This window comes from Callorhinus ursinus, unplaced genomic scaffold (genome assembly GCF_003265705.2).
Source record: "Callorhinus ursinus isolate GAN/ISIS: 27379988/994484 unplaced genomic scaffold, GSC_fseal_2.0 scaffold15, whole genome shotgun sequence".
Classification (NCBI taxonomy): Eukaryota; Metazoa; Chordata; class Mammalia; order Carnivora; family Otariidae; genus Callorhinus; species Callorhinus ursinus.
In genome coordinates this window covers 13,143,945-13,164,865 of record NW_027397077.1, presented here as the reverse complement: position 1 = coordinate 13,164,865, position 20,921 = coordinate 13,143,945, and the positions used below count along the sequence as shown (strand labels likewise).

At 46.7% G+C, this 20,921-nt stretch overlaps 1 protein-coding gene across 5 annotated transcripts in view; it reads left to right on the top strand.

Moving 5' to 3' along the window:
* The window catches only part of ARHGEF3 (Rho guanine nucleotide exchange factor 3), a 329,819-nt gene that overhangs the window by 24,876 nt on the left and 284,022 nt on the right, over positions 1-20,921 (top strand). For 4 of the 5 annotated variants that reach the window (XR_012380906.1, XM_025885066.2, XM_073901404.1 and 1 more), the window contains exon 2: positions 9,167-9,259. Coding sequence is in view for 3 of the 5 variants with exons in the window: in XM_073901403.1 (XP_073757504.1) it covers positions 9,167-9,259 (93 nt within the window). In the remaining 2 variants the exon portion in view is untranslated. Of the gene's footprint in view, positions 1-9,166; positions 9,260-14,918; positions 14,957-20,921 lie in introns of those variants that run through there. The other variant, XM_073901406.1, reaches the window with a different exon arrangement.

The following is a 20,921-nucleotide window of genomic DNA, read 5'->3' as shown; positions in this document are numbered from 1 at the left end:
CCCCTGAAGTGAGTGTATGTTCGGGAGGGTCCCCCAAGCTGACCCCACATCCTGCGTGCCCCAGCCAGTGTGGGGCAGCCCTATGTGTGAGTCTGTCCCAACCACAGACTTGACCTAGGAGTGCATGTGAACACACAGCCATCCACTCTGGCTCTGGGCTATGCTGGGCTCCTTGAGGGAGGTGGAGTCCCTCTCCCATAGGCACCTTCCTGAGGGGATTTCTGGGGAAATTTTGGTCTCTGCAGGATTTTTCCCACCAACTTCAGAATTTACCCTGCAGGGTCAGAAGGCTGCAATTGGTCCTCCCCTTTGCAGGGTCTTTCTCAGCTGACACTTGGGGTCAGAGCACAGAGATGGAGCTAAGATTTAGCCAGAGAATTTTTTTTATAGGGGAGTCGGGCTGCGTGTTTACTCAGGTGCCAGAGCCTCTGGGATATTGGAAGTTTGGAGGCCTGGACCCAGGAGTCAGACAGACCCAGCTGCTCAGTCCCTGCTGTTGCGGTCCAGCTGCTGGAGCTTGACCAAGCTGCTGAAGCTGGAATCCTTTTCCTGCTCTGTAACATGTGGATACCAATGTGCATCTCATGGGGATCTGTTGTGACTTAGTGTGGGTATAGAGTAGGTCCTTGATAGGTCTTGTTCATCTCCTCCCCTAAATTAGAGCCCCACAGATTCCCATGAATCTTAAATTGTCTCCAAGCGGCTAGCTACATACAATTTCATGAAACATGATTTCCAGTTGGGCTTTTAAGAGAGCTCACCTTTTTTGCAGGTGTTTTGAAGCATGCGGTGTGCTGTACTTGGGCATTTGTCCTTGCGGGTGATGAATGATGAGGCAAAGCGGACTACCGTCCTCCAGCTGAGTTAGCGAGTGTGATGTGTTGGTCAGCTCTGTGAAGTTTATTTTAACAAATGCCCTGGTTGGTGAAGGAACAGGTCAGAAAATCTACCCCTGTGCAAGGAATCCAGTTTTATCCCCAACTGGAAAAATTGCCACCAGGCCTCTCTGGGACCATTTTCTATGACTGTCGTCTCCCTTTTGGTCTTCTGTTTGGGGGGAGGAGGGACAGTGTGCATGTGCCCTGGTGCTCCCTTCCACTCACTAGCTCTGGGAGCCCCGGGTGAGTCACATAAGCTCCTCTGCGTGTCCGTTTCCTCGTCTTTGAGAAGCAACAACGTTGCTGAGAGGGTGAAATGGAATCAGAGCATTTGAAGCCCTCCACAGGGTGCCTGGGACATGGGAAAGCCACTGTGGCCTCTGGGGAGGAGGAGGAGGGCAGTGAGGGCCACGGTGACCCCTGGGCTGCCCTCTGCTGGGGCAGCACTCATCTTCTATCCGGCAGCACGGACGGGAGACCCCGACTGCTCTGACCAGGGTGCCTTATCCCTCCTGCCGTTGGTCCTCCTTGAATGGATAAGCATGCTCTCTGTCCATCAACAGAAAGTACCAAGTGTCCACCAAAGACATTATTGGAGAGACCTAGAGAGAGGCAGGCAGGTGGTAGAGGTTTTGTATGAAGCGAGGTTTTTCAAACTTTGTTGTTGTTGTTGCGTTGGAACTATTTTATAGTATGAGAACTTATTCTGGCATAAGAATCATACGGGAGAGGAGATGCCCTGGTTGAAGTCAGAATACCCTTTGGTCTAAGGACCGGCAGCCTGAATAGGACTTGACCACCAGTGGTATCCCCGCTGAACCCTCATTCTAGACCCTGGGATGTGATCTCACACTGGAGAGGCTAGAGGCTTGTGATGAGGCCCTGAGGACCAACCTAATCTTCTGTCCATGCCTCCCAAACAAGCTTACCATGCCCGCACTCACAGCCTTGACCTAGGCAGTGAGAATGGGAACTGTTATCTGCTGCTGTGGCACACTCAGCTCTGCTCTCCAGGTAATTAAGGCACGTGGAGAGCCAGCTGCCTAACCTGGAGGCTGCCTGGCAAGAGGGCAAGAGTGGAGTTCAAAATACTTGTTGGAGCAAGTATGAAAATGGCATCAGCCTGTTGCATCCATTTCATCGCTGGGGCACCTTGACTTTGGGCATATGGCACCTGAGTCATTGGGTCTCTTAAGGATACATCTTTCTTTGATAGGGTGATGTAAGGGCTTGGGTGGGTACTCTGGGGGTTTTGCCTCTTGGAACCTCATTTTTCTGTGATTCTGGGGTGGCCGGCTCCCCATGATTATTTCTTCAGCTGTGTGGTGATGGCATCTGTGATGTCCTGATTCTGCATCACCTTTCATTAGCGTGGAGAAGTGCAGTTCATTTGTTCATTTGTTCAACAACTGTTATACTTGTCACTGTGTTCATGCTTGGGGTGTCAGGAAACCCAGTGCAGCTGGGGAGACACGTGCACACACGTGGGTGGGATTTGGATGAGGGAGGAGTGCGGAGGGAGCTCCAGCGGGGCACTAGGGGGCTCTGGGAAAGCCCAAGGGCACAGGAGTGGTTAAGTTTACAGTGTCTCTCAGCGGGTGGTTGTGGGGATCTTATTTCCAAATTCTTGCCCCAATAACCCTCCCCCCCCATGAGGTCCATAGAGTCTGATCTCTAGGAAGGATGGAGTAGACGTACAAGTAACAGTAGACAATGCCAACCACTCACAAGTGCCTCTTCTTGGATGAACCCTCAGCAGAGATTACATCATCTAACTCGGCCATGCACGACCCACCGAGGACAGGTGCTGTGGTGTTCCAGCCCTCCTCATACTTCCCTCTACCCTCTTCTCACTCTTGTGACCTGTCTCCTCCCTGCCATTACTTACACCGTGCCCTTCACCGAGAGCAACCCTGGAGTGTTGTCCTGGCAAGCTCTTACTCCTCCTTCAAAACTCAGCCCAGGCAGTGCCTCCTCGGAGAAGCCTTCCATGACTCCCTCAGGCTGATGTAGGTGCTGATCCCCTTGTAACTCTGTATCTCTCTATTACTGCGGGCTCACACCGTACTGTAATGATAAGGTTTTTTTTTTTATTAAAAGAAACTTTGAAACAATTTTAATAACCTCCAAAATACATAAACACTTTTTGTTCTTGTAAAAATGCTAGGGGTGCAGTTATAACGGAAGCCCACGTTAACCTTCAGCCAGTCCCATGTTCCTCCTCAGAGGAAGCCATTTAAAAAGAATGTCTTCTCAATAGTCCGCATGCTCCTGGGCACAGGCCCTTTCTTCTGTATCCACATAGACGCTGGAGCCAATCTGTGAGAGGGTGAGAGTGAATGGACGGCACAGGTGCGCCGCTTGGTACCTGACCGTGGGGGGACCTTGAGGGGAGGGAGTGCGTGGGCTTGAGCCAGCCATCACCTGCTATTCTGGGGACCTCAGGGCTGCTGGTGTCATTATCTCTGGTTCTGTTTAGTGGCTTCAGCAGTCCTCCAGGGTGGTGGCCTTGGCACTGGCCAAGGCCTCTGGGTCACAATTCTTGGCCATCGAGGAGGTGAGGTCATCTGGGGCAGGTGGCTTGGGACTTTGTGGTCACAGACTGAGTTATCCAATCAGCTTTCAACTCTGACATTGGCTTTGACCCTGAGATTGGCAGGCAAAAAAAAAAAGAAAAAGTGTCCAGCTCTCTCCCTATTCTGATAAAAGAGCCTGTAGGACAAATTCTGGCTGTTTTTTACTGATAAATGTTTATAAAGCCCCCTGAATGCCAAGCATGATGCAGAGCAAGGACTATACAGAGCTTCTGCAAATCTCTCCAGAGGGTGTGTCCTCCTTTGAGATCTGAGGCTGAAAAGATCTTATTTGGTGAAGAGTCTTGATTTGTTATTTGTGTACTGGTGAGGGATTTTATAACATAATTAAAAATGTATGTGTGTGTGTGTGTGTGTGTGTGTATTTTTTGTGATCAGGCATGTCACGGTGTGTATTAAACACCAATAATACATCCAACTGTGGCTTTTGGGTGGGACATAGGGAAGCAGAGTGGGATGTGGGTCAAAAGCATGGACTCTGAAATCAGCTTGGATGGGTTCAAATCCCATGCTTCCTGTGATGAGCTTTGGGACCCTCAGCATGTTACTTAGCCATTCTGTGCCTCAGTTTCCTCCCATTCAAAAGGGGGATCATGATGGTACCCACTTCACTGGCTGGGAGAAGAGGAAATGAAATGCATGAGGAGCACTGAACGTGATATGAAGCAGGTGCTCAACAAAGACTGTTAATGATAGTAGTAGTTCTTAATTAGCTTAAGAAGTTCACATCAATAAGAATTGAAGGTACAAGACCTGATTTCTGTTCTTGCGTTTGCAGTCTTTTGGGGGAGATTAGACTAAAGTACTCGATACTACTAACAGGTTACTATGTGACAGTAGCAAGGAAGTCCAAATGGTGTGGTTTGTATTGCACGTCCTACAGGAGCTGGGGGATCTCCTGGGAGGATATGGGGCTCCCTGTGGACATGTCAGAGGGGTGAAAGGGGGGGGAAGGACCATGTGGCAGGTGTCGGGGGAACATTCCAGACCAGTTGGGTGGGCAGTGATTGCCAGGGTTGGGGGTGGTGAGGGGGCCAGCTGGCATCTACTTCATCCAGAGGTGAAATGACAGGGGCCCGTGGAGTGGAAATGGGATGAGAGAGGCAGAGAAGCTACTGCTTCTCTTCCTTCTCTTCCGTAGTATAAATGCTTTTATTGTATTTTCATAACTATTGACCTGGAATTGTAGGATGCAAAGTTGGGGAATTTCTCATGGCTACCTTGATGTATAGAAAACAAACTTGCAGCATCCTTCTCTGTTGAGAGGATTACGGAGAACTTGGGTGGAGTGGGGGGAAGCTTTAAATAGATACAGTTTGTTGTTACAAAATTCCTAAAGCTTCTTATTAAAGCATAACATACTCACAGGAAAGGGCACAGATCATAACTGTAGCTTGATAGATTGTCACAAACTGAACACACCTGTGTAAGCAGCACCTAGATTAAGAAACAGACCCTTGGCAAGCACCCCAGAAGCTCCGTTGTGCCCTCCTCAACTTCAGCTCCCCAGCTACAACTGCTGTCATGACTGCTAACAGCGTGGGGTCGTTTGACCTGGTTCTGGGCTTTCTGCAGACAGACTCATACGGCAGACCCTCTTGTGTTTGGTGTCTTGGCCTCAGCATCTTCTCACGAAGAGCAATCCTTGTTGTGACAAGTAGTTTTAACTCATCTGTTCTCATTGCTGTGAATTACCACTATTTATTTCATTAATTCTATTGCTGATGAGCATTGGGGCCACTTCTGGCTTGGAGCTTGAGGTAGGTCAAGTCATGGCCCCTTGAAAGATGTCCATGACCTAATCTCTGATCATAGGTACCATTCACTGGTAATACTTGTGACTAAGTTACCCTATATGGCAAAGAGGCTTAGTAAAGGTTAGTTAAGGATTCTGACATGGAGAGATGATCCTGAATTATCTGGATGGGACAACTGTAACAATGACCCTTACAAGAAGGAAAAAAAAAGAGGGTCCGGTTCAGAGAGTGAGACATGGAAGTGGAAGCAGAGGTGAGAGAAGAGATTTGAAGATGCTATGCTGTTGGCTCTGAAATGGAGGAAGGGGCCAGGAGCTGAGGAACGCAGGTGGTTTTCCAGAAGCTGGAAAGGACAAGGGAATGGATTGTCCTCTAGAGTTTCAGAAAGAATGCAGCTCTGCTGACCCATTTTAGACCATTTCTGACCTCCAGAACTATCAGATGATAAATTTGTGTTGTTTTATGCCATTAAGTTTGTGGTAATTTGTTACAACAGCAATAAGAAACTAATAGAAGGCTGTTATGCATAGTGCTACTGAGAACATTCTAGAAAATGTCTTTTGGTGCACATATGGACCTAGGAGCAAGTGCAAGTATTCCCGCAATCCTCAAAGCTGGTTAGACCCATTTGTGCTCCCACCAACAGCAGGGGTGAGAGTTGTGGTTGCTTTACATCCTCACCAACACTCGGTGCTTCCTGAGAAGAGAGATTTTTCAGTGAAGAATTAGCAGGGCTTGGTGTCCAAGGGACACAGTTGTGCCTTGCTGGAAGTTGGTGCTCAGCAAATGCTGGTCAATGCTGATCCAGGCAGCTGAGGAGAGGAATGAGAAAGTGCTGGTGCCAAGAGTTTCTAGCTGGGGTGAAGTGGGATTCCTCTTCCATGGAAGTGACTGGGGTTGGGAAATCCTGAGTCACTTTAGATTAACACAGAACTTTCCAGCTTCAGAGTTAGAACACCTCTTATCTTTGCAACTTTGTGATTGAGCAAGGTGAGTGATGGGTATCATGCAGTGGCAGAAAGCCTGTGCTGTTCAGCTGGCTGCTCAGAGTTTGAAAACTGCCCTCATGTAAGCGCTGTGACTTTAGGCTACCCACACCCTTCGGAGCTCTGGTTTTGCCATCTGATAAATGGGCGTGGTCCTGCCTTCCCTGTGGGGCTGTGGGTGGATGAGAAGCCTTCGTGTGCAAACCCTGTGTTTACTGCCTGTGCACAGGTGCTGAATCAGAGGTAGCTGTGGTTATTAGGGACAACTGTATTAAGCTCATAAATTCCTTTTATAGAAATTGGCAACCCTGGGTTCAGAGTGTTCAGAATGTTCAGGGACCGAGTGACTGTCTTGAGGGGGGGTCTGAGAATATCACCCATTTGGTTGGCATCCAGGTTGGGTGGTGTCAGGATCGTGGTCCACCCTCCTAGGGCTTTATAGAGACACCATCTCACCATAGCCCCCCATTCCTGCAACTGCTTTTGAAACTATTCATTCTTCATTTGTTCATTCATTCAGCTGTTACTGAGCTTTACCGTGCACATTATAATATACTGGTTAGGGGCACAGACTCCCAGATCAAATGCTTGGTGCAAGTCTCAATTTTACCATTTTGTTGTTCTGTATGGCCTTTGGCCAAATCTTAACTTCTTTGTGCCCAGTTTCCTGATTTGTAAAATGAGGCAGTATCTGCCTCCCAGGGCTGACGTGAGAAATGGATGAAATAATCCATGACAGAGCCTGGCCTTGAGCACCCCTCAGGGCTGGGGTACAGAGCAGGGTGCCCTCAGTCCTTGCCCCTTGCCACAGGCAGAAAGGTGATGGTTTATCAGAACCTGACCCAGAAATAGCTGGTGGTTCCTTTGGGGGCAGGCTCTGACCCCTCACAGCTGCTCGGGAAATGTGGCGTTGAGGAGAGTTGGCATAATTTGGGGCTATAGGTGTTGAACCCCCTTGCAGCAGTTACTGTGCTGTGGAAGGGCTTGTACACTGAGCGGATGTGGCTTCCAGGCTGAGCTGAGTTGGGCTGCCGAAGTGACTCTGGTGTGGGCTGCTTGCTTTCTCCCCTTTCCCTTTGTAGTGGGGATGGTGGGGATGTGGTGACCCCTCTGAGACTCCGAGCCCATGTCTCACTACCCTTCCATCTCTCCTCATTCCAGGATCCACATCTTCCCTCTTGCCTTATTCTGGGCCCCTCTGTAATGCACATGCCTTAGCTGATGAAGTTAGCTCTGATGGAAGCCAGAGCAGTGGTCCCAGACAGGGATCCAGATGCTAAAAATATCTCATGGTGTGCTCTTTGCCAGTTAAATAAAAGAGCAGCATTGTAGACTATGGCTGGGGATAGTCTAACACTGACTGTTTCCAATGCCTTGAGGTGCAGGAGTCCAAGGTATCCAATCCTGCCCACCTGGATTTGAGAGTTTATCCCAATGGTGCCTTTAAAAAAAAAAAGATTTTATTTTTATTTTATTTTTATTTTTTAAGTAATCTCTGCACCTAAAATGGGGCTCGAACTTACAACCCTGAGATCAAGAATTGCATGCTGTACCAAATGAGCCAGCCAGGTGTTCCCCTAATGGTGCTTTGATCTGGAAAAAAGGCCAGACTCATGGTGGGGCAGATGGAGGAGGATAGTAGGAGGGAGATTGGGCCAAGCAGATTTGATGCTCAACAGGCTGATGCACCAGCATGGAAGATCGTGGAAGATCATACCCCTAACCCCCTTTTGCCTAAGAGGCATCAGGTTGAAGGCCAGTCCTCCATCTCTCAATATGGTCTACACAGCCAGTCTTCCAGTGTTGAAACTGATGGCTGTTTCTTTCTTTGGTTGACACCAAATGAAGCAGCTGGTTTGGGTTTGGGACCATGCTGTAGAAAGAGAATCTGCTTTAATGTTAACCCCACCCCAGGTGGTGAGGAACGCAGTACCTGAGGCTGAGGAGGGAAGCTCAGCGTTCTATCTCAGACTCAGCTGGGGCAACTGCTCAGGGGGTGGAAGAGTGAGTGGGCAGAATCCTCCACCCATTGAAATGTTCTCTCTCTGTCTCATCCCTGTGTCTTCCTAGTTTCTGTTGCTTTCAAGCACATAGACTCAAATCCTTAAATGTGGGTATCATGTTCATTGGGATATTTTACCACTCCAAGTAGTCATTTTGTGAAGCAAAGCTCACAACTCATACTTGTGGATTCCAGTGTTCCTAATTCTGCCAGGTACCCTGCTCTTGACAGTCTTCACACTAGAAGGTATTACACACTCATTAACATCTTCATCCATCTAACACTGATTGGGTACTACTTAAATTACATGTGGTTTTACCAAAGTTGTGATTGAAAATAGTTTGGCCTTACCTGTCTCCATAGACATAGCACGTCATAAGCTCCAAATAACCAAACTCACCCTCAGGAGGGTCCCAAAGGTAATATTTAAGGATAGCGCCAACTGTGATGAGAGTTAACTAGTCATACAAATAGGATCAAATAAAACAGTGACTTAAAGAATAAAGCAATTTCTCTCTAAGGTTGCAAGGTGAGAGGGTGGTCCTGCTCCACGTAGTCAATCACAGGCCCAGGTACCTTCTATCTTGTTGCTCCGTTGTTTCCAAATGCGTGGTAATCATCTGCACAGTCCGAACTGAGGGCTAGCATGTGGGAGCCAGTGAGAAGGGTGGACAAGGTGTGCCAAGTCGTAAAACCTAGATGGGGAAGTGACACCTTTCCTCTCTCATTCCACTGGGAAGTTAGATACCTGGCCACACTTACCTGCAAGTACACTGGGGAGATGTAGTCCCTGATAGGACTTGAATAACTGTGGAAGAAAGGGAGATTGGATTTTAATTGTCACTGGACCACCTTTGACATATTCCCCTTGTATGTATTTAATGCAGCTCTTTGTGTATTTATAACATAAATATGCCCAGGTTATACATATTGGTTGTTTTGCTTTCAGAAAGAAGACCTGGGTCAGCCATGCTGTGTCTATGGACAGTTTCACAGGAATGAATCAGAGTGTCTTCAGAGGGATGGAAGAAAACAAGGAAAGGTAAAAATATCTTTAAAAATTAAAAATTTTAAAATTCTCACATGCAACAATTAAATGCAGTGTAGGACTTAGATGAACTAAGTCTGTATACGTCAGTGGAGGCCATCAAGAATTGGAAATAGCAGGATTTCGTGCTCACTTCGGCAGCACATATACTAAAATTGGAAATAGCAGGATTTCTTGTGTCCCCTTTCCCAATCTCCAATTTCTGACACCAGAGGAGGATACCTTTGTTAAGTATGAGAGATTATTTTCTAAGACTTAGAAGGAAGAGTTGGTATAAATAGAACTAATGTGGTATAGAATTAAATATTTGATTCTAAAAGGTATGGACACTCATTCCTAGAAACTGTGAACACTTGCTCAGATGATTATGTCTACATGTGTGGGTGGCCAGTCCCTGAGAGAAGGCAAAGACAGCCCGTCAGCTTTTGGCAGCTACCTCTTTCTCTTTCTTCCACTTCTTCTTTTTCTTCTTAAAAATAAATGTATTCATTTAATTTTATTTTAATGCCCAAGAGATGCATAGATACATTTTTCCTAGTTAAAAATAGGTGACACACCCTCCCCCAATTTCATTCCCAGCCACTTCCCTCCACACCTGCCTTTCCCAGAAGTAACTACTGTGACCTACTTTTGTGTATTTCCTTCCAGAACTTTTTCTAGGTGCTTACATACAGAGAAAAAAGCCATTCTTTCTTTCCCTCCCCCCGCTTTCTGTTCTTTTGATACAGGCAGTCATACTATGCTTATTGGTCTATTTTGTGATCTTTTTTAAAAAAATTCAATAGTATGTCTTAAAATGTTTTCAAGACAGTATATGAAAATCTTCCTTTTATCTGCTACAAAATGAATAGTGTATGCGTGGCATAAGAATCCCACTGTTTATTGAGCCATGTTCCTGTGGGTGGTGGGTAAGTGGGTCCCATTGTTTGCCTTTATATTGTGCTGGGAGGCACTTTTTGGTATGTGCCTCCTGCACACATGGGCAGATATTTCTCTTAGGAAGTTACTGAGGAGTGGATTTGTTGCGCCATCCTGTGTATACCTTTAAGATCTTACTAAATATTGCCAAGTCATTCTCTAAAGACCACTCGTCAACAGGGTGCCAGATCTCCTATTTGCCTGCTCTCCTGCTGCACCCCAGCTCTTTATGCTCTTCTGTTTTTGACAGTCCATTGGGTGGTATCTCTCCATGGTTGTCATTTCCTCCCCCTTCTCTTTACTCTGGGGAAGTTCATCTCCTCAGGTCTCTCTGTTACCTGGTTTCATCTCTCAATGGCAGATGGTGAGCTCTGTCCTTAAAGGGGCTTAGTGACCCATCCCAAGGCCCAGGACATCTGGGAAGTCCTGGTCATATCTGAGAGTGGATGCCACTTCGTTTTCTCTTCTGTAAAGTATCCAAGCATGCTTCTCCAGGAGAGTGTGTCACAGGATTACCTGCTTCTCTCTTGACTGCTGGTTTTGGAGAGCCTTTGGTTGGATTTTCCTACTTCAGGTGGTTCCACCCACCACCCACTGTCACCGCCATCATCACCATTGGCAACCATTTGAGAAGATGCTATGTGTCAGGCTCTGTGTGGATCACTGGGCTGACGTATCTCATTTAATTCTCACATGGCCCTATATGATAGGGAGTTGTGTTCTTACCCTCATTATGGCCAGTAGGCAACATAGGGCAGAAATTCATTCAAAACCAAGCTCATTTGGGGCTATAGGTGTCATTCAAAACCAACCCAAACAGCAAAAACCCTATCTCACCATGGAGCTGCAGCTCCTAGTGTTGCCCTCACTTGCAGTGACCAACAGACCCACACTGAGTTCTCCTTGAGGACGGAGCTGTGGGGCCATCACGCCTGTGTTTGCGGTTGCGTTGGCCACACCCGGTTGTTATTCCGCATCCATGGCCTTCCAGGGGGAGAGGTCCCTAGCCGGCATGTGAACCCAGTTTCCTACATATCATTAGCTCCTCTGTCTGGGGTCCAGTTGGGTGGCAGCCTCACCTGAGTTTGTCCAAAATGCTTCTCTGGAAAGGGGTTTTCCAGTGTTAGAAAACAAAATCCAACCAAGTAAATTTGAAGGTCGAATTGGCTTTTATTAAACAATTCATCACCTGGGAAAGTAGAAAGGAGCTCTGAGGAGGTGAACAGCATAGGAAGGTTTTTATAGGAAGGAGAGTGGGGCAAGGAAGTTATTAGCAAAAGAAAAGATTGTTTCAGGTCAAGACACCTTTTTTTGGGTCAGGGAGGGAATGGCAGGGTTTTAATCTTACAGATGACCTCACTAGTGCTGATGAAAAAATTTCAGGTTGAATTCTAAAAAGGTCACCTTCCTGGGATAGGTTGAAACTATAATGAAGTCTTGGTTTGCTGTTGTGGGGGAGGAAATGACTTCAATTTGGGCTTAGTGTTTTTTTTTTTTCTTTCTTTTTTTAGGTTTATTTATTTATTTAAGTAATCTCTACCCTCAGCGTGCGTGTCGAAACTCACGACCCCAAGTTTAAGAGTCACCCGACTGAGCCAGGCTTGTCTTTTTTGTTGTTATTTTTTAACACCAGGTTGTGCATATTTGTCATTGGAATTGATCTGCTTTATTAGGATAAATACACCCACTGAGCTGTGGAAGGAAGTGTGTCACTTGCCCCCATAGGCCCAATCAGTCACCCTACTCTAGAATTGCGAGTTTAGATCTCATTCTAAAGGCAGGCAGTGTGCAATTCCGGAGGCCTTCCTGAGGCCCTCTCCCATGATGTTTTGGAGACATGAAAGCTTAGACCCAGATAATCGTAGGCTCACTATTATAATTTCTTGCTCTTCATCAGTAGTTTTAAGCAGTCTGGCCTAGGGTGATGATGTGATTGTCTGAGTTCACACAGAGACAAGCCTCGGGCTCAGGTCCCAGGTCTGGCTCTGGCCCTTTGTACATCACAGCTAGTCTAGTGTTGTTATTAGAACACTGAGCAGCACTTGTTCCAAAAAATGAGCTGATTAGCCAATAATGCCTTGAAGGAAACTTGTCCATTGATCCATCAATTGATTATTCATTCAGTAGGCCTTTATTGAATACTACCTGTGCACCAGACACAGAAAGATGCGTAAGGTGAGTTCTTAGAGGATCCAGGGTCGGGGGCGGGGATGGCATACACTATGAGCAGTGGTTAAGTGGAAAACTAGTTCTTCACTGGTCAGTGGGGATAATAATAGGATCTCCTGGAGTAAGTTGCTGGGGCACACCCTGAGTTAATCACAGTAAAGTACTTGGCATATAGTAAGCACTTAATAAAGGTGGCTGTTTTCATGTTTGTTTGTGTATTTTTATTCTCACATAGGGTGAGGAACCTACGAAGATTTTTTATCAGGAGGCTGATAGGGCAAGACTTACGTTTTATTTTTATTTTTTTAAAAGATTTATTTATTTATTTGAGAGAGAGTGAGACAGCATGAGCAGGGGGAAGGGCAGAGGGAGAGGGAGAAGGGGACTCCCCGCTAAGCAGGGAGCCCAACGCGGGGCTCGATCCCAGGACCCCGAGATCATGACCTGAGCCGAAGGCAGATCCCCAACCGACTGAGCCACCCAAGCGCCCCGAAATGGTAATCAGTTGACACAATTTCTCATCCTATATATATTTATATTTTAGTGTCTGCCTCACCGTGAACTCCATGGGGCCAGATCTTACCTGTTTTGTTCACTATCATTTACCCAGGGTGTGGCACACAGTAGGTGCTCACTAGTGTTTCTGGACTGATGAGTGTAGGGGGTGGAGTAGTGACAACAGGTCCCTGAAGTGAGGTGAAATGACAAAGCCGGCCAGTGAGAAGGACCTCAACTCTCTGGGGGCTCACCCCACTTTCCTGAAGAGAGCGGCTCCCTGGAGACCCTGCCCACAGACCACACTGCCCTCCAGTGCTTGTGGGCGTTTTGTCTTTTAACCTCGTGACTTTATTGAGGAGACCTCTCCCTACAGCCTTTATTGACTGAGCAGCCATGACTCACCACTTCTAGCTCTAGGTGCGGACTCACAAGAACGCAGGATTCCTAGGAGCTTAAGCCCCTGGGGAGTTCAGTTTTCCGCTGCCACCAGTGACTGTGGATGGATATTGCTTCACTGGGCCTCAGTTTCTCAGCTGTGCTGTGGTGGAGTTAGGCACGTGGAATTTCTGATGTTCAAAGAGGAAAATTTTGAGGGGAGAAGTCCTTGTTCTCCTTGTAAATCCTTCCTGGAAATGGACTGGTGAAATGGGTGGATGGTTAGGACTTAGCCCATGCCAGAGAAATGGAAAGATTTAAGTTTGTGCATTCATTCATTCGGTCATTCACTCATTCACTCATTCATTCAGTTGGTCAGTCAGTCAGTATCCTTCACTGCTTAGCAGCCATAAGCACTTTGGGAAGATGCTCATATAAGGAATTATAAAGGCCTTTCGCTCTCAGCTTGTACAAATGTTTGTCTCTTTATGAAAATAAAGGTTGTCTCTGGCTCGCTCATATATTTCAGTAGGTCTTGAGTACCTCCTTTGTGCCTGCTCTGCTCGGCTTTACTCTCCTGGAAGGCTGGCCTTGCCTGGTGCAGGAACACCCACATCTGGCCCAGGGCCCAGCACACAGTAGGCTCATAGCCCGTGAGTGCCTTTGGTAGACTGAGCTGGCCAGAAAACAGTATTTTTAGGTGGTGGTGACATGAAGGGCTGTATCCCAAACTGAGATTTGCCCCCAGAGTGGTGTTGGGTTTCATGCTCAGGGGTAACTGATTTGTAGCATGCTTGAGAGCCCTCACCTGTACACAGGTTAGGTTTGCTCCTTGTTGGTTGTTCTCTTGATCCCCTTATCAGCTTCCATCTTGTCCTTAGGCTGGAGCTGTTTTGGTCACTGATTTTTATGAGCTCTTTGTTCACTGCCCACAGGGCTGTGTGGGGCTTGCTCCACTTCCTCCACCCTCCAGAAATTCAGCTGCTGACCTTGAGAAGCTGGAAACCCAACAAAAGGGAGAGTGTAACCTCTCCTGACCTGAGGCTCTAGCCTTAACTCCTGGACTCACCAGCCCTGTGACCTGGGTCAAGGCACTTCACTCTCCCTGGTGTCTTCTTAGAGATCCCCTCAGTATTGCCCACAGCCTGCTCATTCGAATATGGTTTCTTCCAAACATCAGTAGGCTCTGCAGGGGACACGGGGGCCCGTCACCAAACTTGGTTGGGTATTGCTGACTTAAGCTCACTTAAATGTGGCCTTTCTCGCAGGACCCAACAGAACCTGTAAAAAGTCAGTCACTGTGCATGGAGGGGCCTGTCAGGAGAGGGTAGAGTATGCGGCCCCCCCACATCTGCTGTTGCATAGATCACACTGGGGACATGGTGGGCTGGGAAATCTCGAAGCTTCCTCCCAGAGCTTTAGTGATGTGCCTAGGACAGAAAGGCAAAGTAACCAAAAACACAGATTTTTGGAGTTGAAGCGTTTAGCATTTTTTTTGTTTTGTTTTGTTTTCATTAGGAACTTTAAAATAGTATAGTAGGCAAGAGGTGGAACGAGTCTTCCAACCCATTTATAAGCCTGCTGGTGAGTGAATTGAGAATAAGCTGTATCTTCATAAAGTTTTTTATTCAGGCAGAAACTCTCCCATGCAAACACGGGTGTGTAACCTTGGATGTGTTTCTTTATTTCTCAGATTCCTCACTGGCTTCAAAGAAAGGGGTTGGTTGATGGGTGAGTTTCCTTTCGAACCTAAAATTTTCCATATGTTGTTTAAAACAACTATAAGCCCCGTGAGGGCGCATGGGGGTCTGTGTGTCTTCATTGATTCCTTAGGGCAGTGCCTGGGATAAAGTAGTCAATAAACATTTGTAGAATAAATGTGAAAGCAGAATAGGCGCCTTATTACATTCATTGGCATAGCCCCATAGACAGCTTACTAAGTTATTGTTCAAGTAATTCAATCAGTACATGTGATCTTTTTTGAAAGAAGACCCCTTAAGGGAGACGACGTTATTTGACAGATGAGGAACTGAGATTTTGAGAAACAAAGGGTTAGACTGTTGTCCTCTAGCAAGGAATAAAAGAGCCAAGACACACTCAGGCTCCTGAACCTCAAGTTCTGCTTTGTTACAGTTTTTTCACCAAACCAAGTCCTTATCTGTCCTTATACTGGCCAAAGGCATGGATTAGGACAGATCTTGGAAGATCAGCTATGAAGACACTGAAAAAGCCCTTCAGTTCTCTAGTGGGCCTGGGCTAATCCTCTACGTGGCAAATTATAACAATATCTGCTAATTCCTTAGGCATCTCCTAAAAAAGGGCTTTTTATATACATTGGCTCCAGACATCACAGAGACTGAGCAGAAGACATATTGTTTGCCTCTGTTTTGTAGATGAGGAAACAAAGTTTTAAGTACCTGCCCTAATGTCGCAGCCCTAGGGCTCAGACTTAAACCTGTCTTTGACTGGCTCAGTAGAGAAAGCCTTTTCACCACCCCATCGGCTTCTCATATGATTGGGAATCTTACTTTCTCTCTGTAGACAGGAGCTCAGAGGCCCCCTACAGAGTGGTGTGGGCTTAGGGGGCCACTGCTGTGTCTACCCTGGGAGTGGGACTGACCTTCAGCCAGGATAGTCCACTGAGGCACGGAGGGTGGGCATTCTAATCATGGGAACCCATCAGCATGTCCTAATTCCCGGTGGTCTCCTTCTTATAGGGTAGCCCCAGTGACAAGGGGAACTGCCAGGAGGGTGTTAGGGGAGGTGGTGGTGATCCTGGCTCAGTTGTTGACATTTTCCAAGTCCCGGTTTGCCAACCATGAAAGGTGGATAACAGTGGCAGTTAGGTCCTAAAGTCGATGTGAAGGTTCCGTGTGGTAAGCAGTGCCTAGTTCAGTTACTCAGCACCTGGTCAACACCAAACACATGGCATGAGTCCGCTTTCAGTCCCTAAATCATTCTCCCACCAACCACAGAACCAAGGAAGAGCTGTCAGAAGGCAAGCCCTCTACTTTCCTGTGAGTGTCCCTAACATATGCTGATCTCTTAAAGAAACTAGCCCGCAATTATCTGAGTACTGTTCACGTGCTCAGCATGCCATCAGGCACCCGGGGGATACAGTTGGATGTGGACCTGCTTACAGTGTAAAAGGAGACATGAGTATAAGTCATAGCTCGAAAGTATGAGACATAGACACGAAGGGCTTAAGGAAAGGGCCTAGCAGGGCCCACAGTGCATACTTGGGAAATGTTTAAAAACACTCAGACTGGAGGGCACTTGAATAGGCACAGCACTCTGAGGTGGTACCGGGAACCCCAGTTCATGGAACTCATCCGGCACCCAGTCTGTGGAAAGACGGGTCTTGGGTGAAAAGCAGCCTCCGTCCTGATGCCAAGCCCTTGCTGGTGGAGACCATGTGCGGCAATCTCCCCCCTGGGGAATCAGATAGGAAATTCCTTCCAGGCAAGAGCCTGGCACTTTCCCTGGAGGTAAATCAACATTTTCAACTCCAAGGGTGGATAATCGGGTTTGGAGAGCTGGGGAGGCTGGGGGGGTGGGGTGGAGTGTGGAACCCCAATGGCTGAAGTGCTCACCAGGCCCACAGAATTATCAAGATGCATTTATGAAGTGCTGCTTTTGTGTGGGGTGTTCTGCTGGGGTGTGGATGGGGAGAGTCTTTTTGTGTTTGTTCTCCAGGTGGGAGGAGAGCATGGGAACTCAGGTGAAGACTTTCCCCAGGACTGGGACAAGAGCTGAACATGGCTTTTGTCCCACCTGTGTGCAGTCCGAACAGGAGCCAGCATCTTCCTCAAGGACAAGAACTGATGGAGGCTCGCTGTGGGCCAGGCGCTGTGCTGAACTCGGGGATCTACTGGGGACCAGCACAGGCCAGGGCCAGATAACCTCTAACAGGGTCTCTACCCTGCAGTGTTTTGTAGTTCGGTTTAGGTTTTGTAAGGGCAGGGAACTAAACGGGGAGCAGAAACAACAGTGTGAGAAGGAATGTGTTTTAGAAAAATCACTTATGTTTTCTTGTTTGTTTTGTTTTGTTGTATATAGGAAAGCTATTGATTAATAATTTCTTTTATTAATGTTGACTAATATTATAAAACTGTCCTACTAATTCTAATAGATTTTTAGAGCTTATTTTATTTTTTTGTGGGGAGGAATTTTTCTAGGCACATGATCACATCATCTGCAAGTTAATGGAATTTTGCTTCTTCATCCTTCCCAATTGGTGAAACTTTGTCTGTTTATTGGTCTAATTAGAATGGCAAATGCTGTCTGAATAACGTTAAACAATGGTGATATCTTGGGTCATTTTTTACCTTATACTGACATCAGTAGGAGTCCCGGCTCTCAGTTTAAGCTGTCTATCTCTTAAGGAAGTTTCTCTCTATTCCTATTTTGTTAAGAGATTTTTTTTTTTAAGATTTTATTCATTTATTTGACAGAGAAAGACACAGCGAGAGAGGGAACACAAGCAGGGGGAGTGGGAGAGGGAGAAGCAGGCCTCCCACAGAGCAGGGAGTCCAATGCGGGGCTCCATCCCAGGACCCTGGGATCATGACCTGAGCCGAAGGCAGACGCTTAACGACTGAGCCACCCAGGTGCCCCAAGAGATTTTTTTTAAAAGTCAGGAATAAATGTTGAAATTTTAAAAAAATTAAAAAATTTTTTTTAAAGTCAGGAATAAATGTTGAAATTGTTAAATTTCAAAAAAGACATACGTGTTTTTCCTCTTGATCGTGTTAGTGAGGTAAATTACATGGGTAGATTTCCCTAATATTGACCCATCCTTGCCTTCCTGGAGTGAGCCACATTTGGTTGTGCTCTGTATCTCTTTCAAGAAAAAAGCATGTCAACCTACTTGCCGTCATTTGAATTACTGCTCCGTGAAGATGCAGTTGGTTTATCCTGCTGTTTAGAATAATGTCAACAGGATAGCTTTACTTCAGTTTGAGAAGTCAGAACTGGAGTGATGAACAAATCACTAATTTGTTAGGCCATGATACCACTACTGAATGCTGATATGTGCAAAGCATTCTGGTTGGATGGCCTCCAGTGCCCTGTGTAGCTCGGAGTTCTTGTGATTCTGTGCAACGGTTCCATTAGTCAGGATTTGTTGTTGTTGTTCCAAGTGACAGAAACACAGTTCAGCCTGGATTAAGGGAATATATTGTTCATATAAATGGACAGCCCAAGTGGGTAGCTTCAGGCATAGCTGGATCCAGGAGCTCAGTGTTATTCGGTTTTGCGCTCACTCTTTCCTTCCCTTGATTCCACTTTCTTCTCTGTTGGCTTCATTCCCAGGAAGGCTTCCTTTACATGATACCTCCCAGAAGCTCCAGGCTAACATTCTCCCACAGCTGTGGACTGAGAGTTTATCATTCCTACTTGTTCCCACAAGACTTCCCGAGTTGACTCATATTTTTTCTGCTTGGGACACATGCTGTCTTCTGGACCTCGAGGGCCAGGGGATAAGTTCAGCCTTATCTGAACCCTTGGACTGAAAGGGGGAATGGGTGGGAAGGCCAAGTACTTTTACCCACAGATGGGCAATCAGATGTGTGGTGGCAGAAACACCCAATGTCCATGCCACTGGGGCCAGTGATCCTCTTTCTTTTATGTTCTTTGCGGTCCTTTTTCATAGGTCGGAGGGGAGGCTGCAAGGGGCTGTGATTCCTGGTCCAGCCCTAGGGCCCAGCAGGTCAGTGGCAGAACGGGAATTCTAAGTCCCTATCCGAAATTCTAGCCCTTACTTGTTCCACTGAATTACACATAGAAATAGGAGTAGAGAGTTAAGGTGTTAGCTGGGCACTTTGAGATTTGGTTGTTAAATGAAGGATTTCCCTGGGTTACCCTCAACGCTGACGCACTCACCGGATGTAATCATTCATCTTGGTGATTCCCTATTGTCCTCTTTCCAGAATAAACTTAGAAGGTAGACACTTTTAAAGGGGTGTCTTTGATGGGATGTTAAATATTTTATGTGGAGCATGTATAGTAACAAAGAACATTCTGGAGATGGACTGCCTTGATTCAAATCCTGACTGTTGCATGGTGTAACCTTGGGTAAATCACTTAACCCCTCTGGGCTATAGTTTCCTTGAATGTAAAGTGAGGCTAATAATAGGGCCTACCTTATTGGGTAGCTCTGAGGACTGAATGAGATAATAGGTAAAGCATACCTCCTTAGCCCAGTACCTTTGTTGATGTGCAATAAATGTGACTTATTATTACTGCCAACAAATTGATCTACATATCTCTTTGGCCTTTAAACACCTTGCTGGAAGTTGGCCTCGGTTTCCACAGTGTGCATTCTCTTTGTGCTGGAATGTCACCGAGAGCTCTCTCAGGTTTGTATCAGTGACGGAAGAGAAGAGTGGCTGCCTGGGCGGCAGCAGTCTCTAGAAGTTACTACGGGAAGAGGTCGGCGCTTAGAGAAGAGTGAATGGACCACTCTCCTGGGTTGAGCGTTTTTGTCTGTTGGGGACAATGTGTGGCTTTCACGGGTGACTCATCCTCGGGCAGCAGTGACCATTCCATGGGAAATGCAGAATGGAGTTCAGCCCCACTTGTGCCAGGAGGGTGTCTGGGTCTGGAGCTGATGGGGGCGGGGAGGGCTCATTTCTCTGAGGACCAAGGAGTCAACTCAGCTAGCCATGGGTCAGGCTGAGCAACTGAAAGGATGGGAGAAAATAAAAGGTGCTAGCTTGGCAGGCTCAGCTTTTTTTTTTGTTTTTTTGTTTTTTTAAAAAACGCTCCTTTCAGCTCTGAATCGGCCCCTTGAGCTGCAAGGAGCAGTGCCAGTTAACCCACATTTAATTGGAAACTGGGTTAGGGGACATTTTCTTCCCCCCCTCTGAGCATGTCCTGTGTGTTGGCCCCCTTCCAGTGGCTGGTACAGTAACAGCCATTGACACGGCCCTGGCTGTCTGGATGCTGGAATCAGCTGGGTGAATATACATCCCTCTCCTTCCACATCCGCGGACTCTCTCCTAATTGCATTTGCCAGCTCTTCAGAGAATGCAGACTTTCCCTTTGATTTTCTTAAAGATCATCTCCTTTGTTTATCTTTGTCTATCTCTGCTGTTTGGGAAACACCTCATCACATCTTCATTGTTGGATTTTAATTTTCCTGTTCAGCAGAAGCTTTTTCCTCTCCTGGGTAAAATTATGCAGGTTTCCTTTTGTCTGGTGACTCCCCCCCAGTCTGGGGTGTGTGTGTGTGTGTGTGTGTGTGTGTGTGTATGAGAGAGAGAGAGAGAGAGAGAAAGCTACCCTCGCCCCCACCCCTAGGCCTCACTGTGCCTTGTTTTGGGGGCTGGGACCTGGTAGACAGTAATACAGTGACTCCCTTGTCTGATGGGTTCCCACCAGCTAATGAGCAAGGTCATTTTCATACTCATGACACCTGCTTATCAAAACCACCAGCTGCGCTCCACAAAGACGGCCCCTCCCCCACCCTGGAGAAAGATGAGATAAGAATAGACCAGGAGCTAGAAAGTGAAGGACACTATCCACTGACAGTTAAGGCGTGGATGGCATTTGATTGGACAACTGGGCTCTGTAAGCTCTGGATTGATATAAGTGCCCCACCATAACGGGTTGAATTGGAAGAAGTTTTTAAAAATAAACAATAAGATATTTGTGCGCACATTATGTGATTTGATCCCTTTTTTTGTTGTTCTTG